General features: G+C 48.0%; 1 protein-coding gene across 1 annotated transcript; it reads left to right on the top strand.

Moving 5' to 3' along the window:
• Window positions 1-3,022: 3,022 nt before the first annotated feature.
• LOC146188994 (uncharacterized) lies at window positions 3,023-4,932 on the top strand. Its single transcript, XM_084605154.1, has 2 exons — window positions 3,023-3,116; window positions 4,256-4,932. The coding sequence occupies exons 1-2, from the start codon at window positions 3,023-3,025 to the stop codon at window positions 4,930-4,932; spliced, it is 771 nt and encodes a 256-aa protein (XP_084461280.1).
• Window positions 4,933-6,555: the final 1,623 nt, after the last annotated feature.

The raw sequence follows: 6,555 nt of genomic DNA, 5'->3' as shown, positions 1-6,555 counted from the left end.
CCAATGGCGAACTCATGTAACATATTCGGATAGAGTTTTAAGAAATTCCGCTTTACTGTTACGTTGTATAAATAAACCGCTTTGAAGATTATTTCCATGTGTGCCGGACAAAACTTTGCAGGGTGGTTCTTCACGCGTTTGATTTCAAGACATCCAGCATATTTTTCTGTGTCTCTGCGAGCTAAAAATAGTGCTATGCAATCCAGTAATGTGGCGTGCTGCTGCCTAAAACATCGTCCCCAAGTTCCCACGTACAGACGCTTCTGTTATATCCATGAAGAGAGCAAGGGCGCGTCTTTCACGGATACTGCATGCGCAGAATGTTGCCTGTAGCTCACTGAAATAGTTCCCAAAAGCTTTTTTTTTTCTCGAATTCATGGCCCATCTCTAAGCGACTAAGATGAGGAACCTTGGCGAATGTACAGCTCCGTTGTCTACTAGGGCAGTTACTCTGCGACCGTCGTCATCACCTTCAAGGTCGCTTATTCGCGTCCTCCCACTGCACGTGGGTCTTGGTTTCCGAACTCGGCTCCGTCGTTTCTTCAGGTCTTTGCCGGGGCATATCTTTATTTCGCTGGGAGGCGGCGTCGTCTTGCACTCCGGTCGTGTTCTCGTCGATGTCGTCGTGTGGTGCGGCAATGAAACGGCTGCGTCGCCGTTAGTGGCCGTCGGCCGCGGAGGATCTTCGTCTTTTCGCCGTTGAGCAACCTCACGTGCAAAAGGTTGCTGCCTATAGTTTCCCTTACGGGGGCTAGGAGTCCGTCCTTGCAAGTAACCGCGGCCCGGCGACGCAAATCGGGCATTGTACTGCGATGGGGAGCGTGACAGCCGCCTTGGCGACGAGTGCTTTCCGCTGCGCAGGAAGTCGTTGATTTCCTGTGGTCGCTCGCCAGGACGGGTTCCTGGGACGTCGACAGCGCAACCACGGAGGCCGATCCGCCTGTACGGGCAGTGACGGAGGATGTGTCCAGCCTCACCACAACGGAAGCAGAGCGGTCGGTTTTTAGACATCCTCCAGGCGTCGCATTTCCTGTGGCTTGGGGGTCGTTGGTAGACTTGGCGGGTGGGGGCCAAGGGACGGCTTTCGGGGGCAGGATGGTAGCGACGAGGGCTTGGGAGGTCGCGTCGGGGTGCAGGACGCCGTAATGCAGCAACTTAGTTCATCGCTGCTGATTCATGCACTGGAGCCGTCGGAGTCGTTGCTTGAGGAACGTCGAGTGCCTGCTGGACTTCTTGACGTACGACGTCCGCGAGCGCTGCCCCCTAGGGTTGTTGTGATGATGGCAGCAGTCGGCGGAGCTCCTCTCGTGCGATAGCCCGGATGAGGTCCCGTAGATTCTCTCTGCTTGCAGATGCGCTCAGGTAGTGGCTTGAATAGTCCGGTTGAAGTGGTCGCTCGTAGTGGCGCATCCGGGTGTTCAACGTTTTCTAGATGGTAGACGCTTCCGTTTCAAATCCCGCCACGGTTTTTGGCGGATTTCGGACAAGACCTGCAAAAAGAAATTCTTTAACGCCTCGCATTAAACATTTGACTCTCTCACCTTCGGTCGTGTTAGGGTCGGCGCGGCGAAAGAGGCGCTTCATCTCCTCAACATTCTTGACTAAAGGAGGGCCTGGGCTATTTTCTTTCGGACGACACCTGAAAAGACAGTCAAAAACGCTTCCTTGAAAATCTCCCAATCCTTTATAGCTGCCTGATGATTTTCGAACCAATTTCGGGCATGTCCTAGAAGAACAAAGTAGACTTGCCTGAGTTTCGCGGCGTCGTCGCAGCCGCTGAATTCTGCCACACGCTCGAAAATGTCAATCCAGTCTTTTGCATCAGCTTGTAGGCCTTGGAGTCGGCGGCTCGCTCGGTGACCTGTAGGCTGGTCTTCCAGGGCGACAGAAACAAGGCTGAGGCCTTCGCTTGAAGGATCAAGGGCAGCACCTCCATCAGATGTCACGTGGGAGTGACAAGGTCGATGACACAAACGAAGAGTCGGCGATTTCACTGAAGAAACCTTTTATTGGGCTCACTTGCGCCCGCAAAAGCACTAAGCAACTCGGCGGCGGCAATAGCAACAAACGTGCTTGTCGATCGTCGAACACAGAAGGCCCATCACACTCGCCAACGCTCAATTTAAAGACTGCTCAGAACAATCTAGATAACGTCGACGCAAACTGCTACTAGCACAACCTGCAACATTGAAAAAACATAGGCAAGTGATCGGAATCTTCGAGATAGATCTCGGCGCATCGCTCGCGACAAAGAAAATGATGACGCGTAGTATCGCGACGAGTATGAACAAACACGGGATACAGAATTGATACGCGTGGTAGAATCACAATGATAAGGCCGCATGCCGACGGCTGTAAAAAAACAACACAGTTTTAATGGTTTCGCGGCAATATATATGACGGATATCGAAAGAATTCACGGCAGCTGATTAAAGAAGTATGCTCAGAGAGGCACACTGAAAAAAGGATGAACGCTGAGCAAGAAGCCTCGATGTAAGTATTTTCCAATGATTAATACAGCCGCAATGGTCCAAATGACAGCCTCTTTTTTTGCATTCAAATTTAGAGGAGCCTTCAAATGCGACTCAAGTAATGAGGTCTACCTTCTAGAGTGTGGCTTGTATCTTGAGGAGTATATTGGGCAAACAGAAACTCCCTTCCGTTAAGAATAAATAACGACGGGCACATATACGATCACTGCCTAGCCTTCCTATCTCGAGACACGCAAGCACAAAAGGGCATTCATGTGGCTCCTTCTGGGCGACGTATAGACCTTTTCACAAATCGTCGTTTCAGTAGCGCCATATTGCCCGATATGGGCGACGTCTAGCGTCGAAACAGGTTATGCCGCCATTTTGGACTGTGCTTGTGAAATCTGAACCTGAGGCGGACGGCCATGCACCTGTTTTGTGCCCTTCAAGGCGCCGTGTTTCGTACTGCTTCTTCCTTTCATTTCACCTCTGTTGTGCCGCATGACCTAATACGCCATTCATATGCTCACACGAACGACCGGTGTGAAGTAATGGCCAACGCAAACCCAGCCAGCGGATCCGGCGCTTCGTCGTCGGCATTGGTGTCAAACGCGTCGGGTTCGAGGCCCGGCGTGCTAGTCAGTGGTAAGTATTTTTATTTAATACTGCTGCACACAGTGACTGTAGTCGTGGATAAAATCTGATCTTTACGTTCCGCGGTTGAGGGTAACCCGATTTAGCGAAAGCAAAGGCGTACGTAGTTATCGGCAAGGAGGCGCCGGCGGCCAGCCGACGCATGACAGCGGTCGGTAAACGTGTGGTGGTTGTCCCACACAATGCAACGCAGAAGCAGAAGCCCAATCGTCCTGTTTATCGCACCTGGTGCAACGCAGGTTGCTCTTAACAATTTTCGCAAAAGAAGGAAGCGTGACGCTCGAGTAGTGTGGTACATTCTGCGAACCGGCGCGAGACAGCGGTCGCATATCTGAGCGTTACTGATGCAGCCAGGTGCTATGTTTCGAAATGAGCTTTATGTGCAGGGCCGCGTAGGGCGCAGGTGAAAGCCGAGATAATATTTTGGCGGGCAAAAGTGCTGCATACATTCCTCATAAGCCATGAATTTCTCAGATTGTTGTGAAGTGTTATATACAAATTGACTAGTTCCTCTCTCAGCATTGTTTAATTTTTTTTATCGACGAGTTTCTCTCTCAGAATTGTTTAATTTTTTTTTTATCGACGAGTTCCTCTCTCAGCATCGTTTTTTTATCGACGAGTTCCACTCTCAGCATTGTTTAATTTTTTTTAGACACTGAAAAAAGTTGTGCTTGGAAGAATAACAAACGTAGCCGCTTCATCTACATACATGAAAGTATTGGGTCGAAGAGCTTGCTCCTCGCAAGTTGTTTGCAAATATGGTATGTGGGGTTCAACACCTCAAAGCGACTCGGGCTATGAGGGCCGCCGCAGTAAAGAGCTACGGATAGTTAAGACCACCTGGGGATCTTTAAAGTGCACTGGCATCGCAAGAACACAGGCGCCCTCCCAGCCGTGCCGCAAAATGGCTCAGCAAAATTCCATTATTGAGCCAGTGTTTATATTGTTAGACTGAAATGTTCAATGTTTCTTAACCGGCGCATTATTTCTGATGTTCGTTCGTACTCAGAAAATTATTTCCAGGGAAGTTTTCAGAAGCATAAATGGGCATGTGAAAAAGAAAGTGGCGTTTCGCTCCCACCTTAATTATTAGAAACATGGAGATGACTGACTTCACTTTTTCTTTGCAGAAAACCTTGTCTACGACCACCCAGACAGCATCAAAGAAGGAACAGAAGATATGAAGGATTGGCCCGAAATTAGAGGACCAGATATCATATATTATTTGCTGCATTCGAAAGCCTGTGACCTGCGAGAAGTACGGTCATACAAGTCCCTGCAATCATATAATTATTTACAGTCGGGCTGGGTGGGAAAAGTCCTCCTACATAAAGTCAACAATGACATTATAATCTTGAAGGCAGAAGTCAGGCCATCACAAGCTGTTCACAACAAGCCTCACCGTGTGTGGGTGTCAGCAACGAAGGAAGGCGAAGTGCTACGTGCAGGCTGCACCTGCATGGCTGGCCAAGCTAGAGTCTGTAGCCATGTTGGTGCTGTGCTATGGAAAGTAGACTGCGCAGTCGCCCGGGGCCTTACCGGAAGGACATGTACTGATGAAGCGGCGAAGTGGAACAAGGGCACTACACGAAACGTCCAGCCCTCTGAAATTGAAGGAATTAGCTTCCACCTTCAGAAAGAGACTGTTGATCCCACTGTGCAACGTCCAGCACGAAATTCACAAGTGCTGCTTTCTGAAGCCGAAATCAGGAAGTCTCATGAAGACTCCGGTTACCCGGAGCTGTTCAACATACCAGGTATGCTTTATAGCATCTCCGAAATTTCACTACTCATTACGGAATCATAACAGTTTAGAAAATTGCTGTGCTGCATGAAAGAATATCTTGTTATTGACAAGTGGCTTAACTGGCTGCAACCATAACAGCTTAAAAAACACCGTTCTGTGTGAAAGGATAGCTTTTTTATTGATGAAAGTAGCTTAACTGGCTAACACCAACACTATTCTTTCATAAAGCACGTTTTACTGTGGACAATAAACGGTAGTTGCAATTAGTAGCTTTACATTTTGTACGCCGCAGAATACCGATGTTGGTTTCTTATCCTAAAGATCAGAAATGTTTTGAAACTGAGCTCTTGTGAAGCCGTGTTTGCTTGCTAATTGAACTCCATTCACTCCACTGACATGCTCGTCTACATTAACTTTCAGGAACACTGCTGCACGCCACCTTCACAGCGCCTCACCAGCCCACACCAACAGCCGAAGAACGTGTTTGCTTGCAACACATCGTCCACGATGACATCAGTGCACTGCCCGAGAGCTGGGACCGGTGCAGCAGCTTCTATGCAAAGTTCATAGTTCTTTCACCAAGAGCTGCTGCATGCCTGGAAGAAAATACGAGAGAACAGGACAGCCCACTGTGGAAAGTTGCTCGCTGCTTGAGGCTGACGGCATCAAATGTGAAAAGAGTACCAAAAAAGAGCACAACGTCATGTAAAGCTGCAGTAATGACCATGTTGTCACCAAACTTTTCTGGAAATGCTGCTACTAAGCACGGCCATAAATATGAGGCTGTTGCCCGTGAGCAGTTTTCGAAAAAAAAACGGGCTAAATGTGACACTCAGTGGGACAGTTGTGCATGCAACAATGCCTTGGCTGTCTGCCTCACCTGACGGTGTTTTGCAGGCAGCTGATGCACTTTTAGAAGTGAAATGCCCATACGTAATGGATGCGGTAGGTCTAATAAAATCAGGTAAATATGATGTCAAGGAAGTTGGCGATAAGTACATATTAGCAGAGAATGGCCCAAATGGGTATTACATGCAAGTGCAGTTCCAGATGTATTGTACTGGGCGCAAACTCTGCTACTTTTATGTCTGGACAGTGAAAAGTGATGCAATCATAGCAGTGCCTTTTGAAAGCACTTTTGTACGTGCTCAAGTGCCAAGACTACAAAGGTTCTACTTTTGTGAGCTGTTGCCAGAAATCGAAAAGCAGCATGAAAATGGCAAGCTCTCATTGTGTAAGGAGTACATGAAATTATGTGAACTGTGATCCCAGCAGTGTTGAACTTTCCAGAGCTGGACAAGTGCATGTGCCAGTTCATTTCGTGTGAAGAATTTCTCGCCACGTAACACACAATGCAATAAAGTTTATTGCCAAAAAGACTATGATGAAGTACAATGTTGATCATTTACTCATCCTTTTCTTCAACACGTCTTGCAATTAAGGGGCCCTTTAAATTGCACAGGCCAGCACAAACAAATATCATGTCACTTATGGTTTTTTTTATCGTATTGGCAGGGCTTGCTTGAATATTCTAAATGTCTTGATTCTGTTTATGGCCCTTTCGACGTGTATGCGCACCGACGCAATTCTCCTGGTTTGAGTTACTTCACTTTCGCTGAGACTTTCCTGTAAAGAAGCAGTAGGTAAACCAAACAGGTTAGTGTAGTCTGAGAGAGAAAAAGG

Source organism: Amblyomma maculatum, chromosome 5 (genome assembly GCF_055883805.1).
Source record: "Amblyomma maculatum isolate TAMU_Amacu chromosome 5, ASM5588380v1, whole genome shotgun sequence".
NCBI lineage: Eukaryota > Metazoa > Arthropoda > Arachnida > Ixodida > Ixodidae > Amblyomma > Amblyomma maculatum.
The sequence above is the reverse complement of the archived record's forward strand: the minus strand, read 5'-3'. Positions and strand labels throughout refer to the sequence as shown.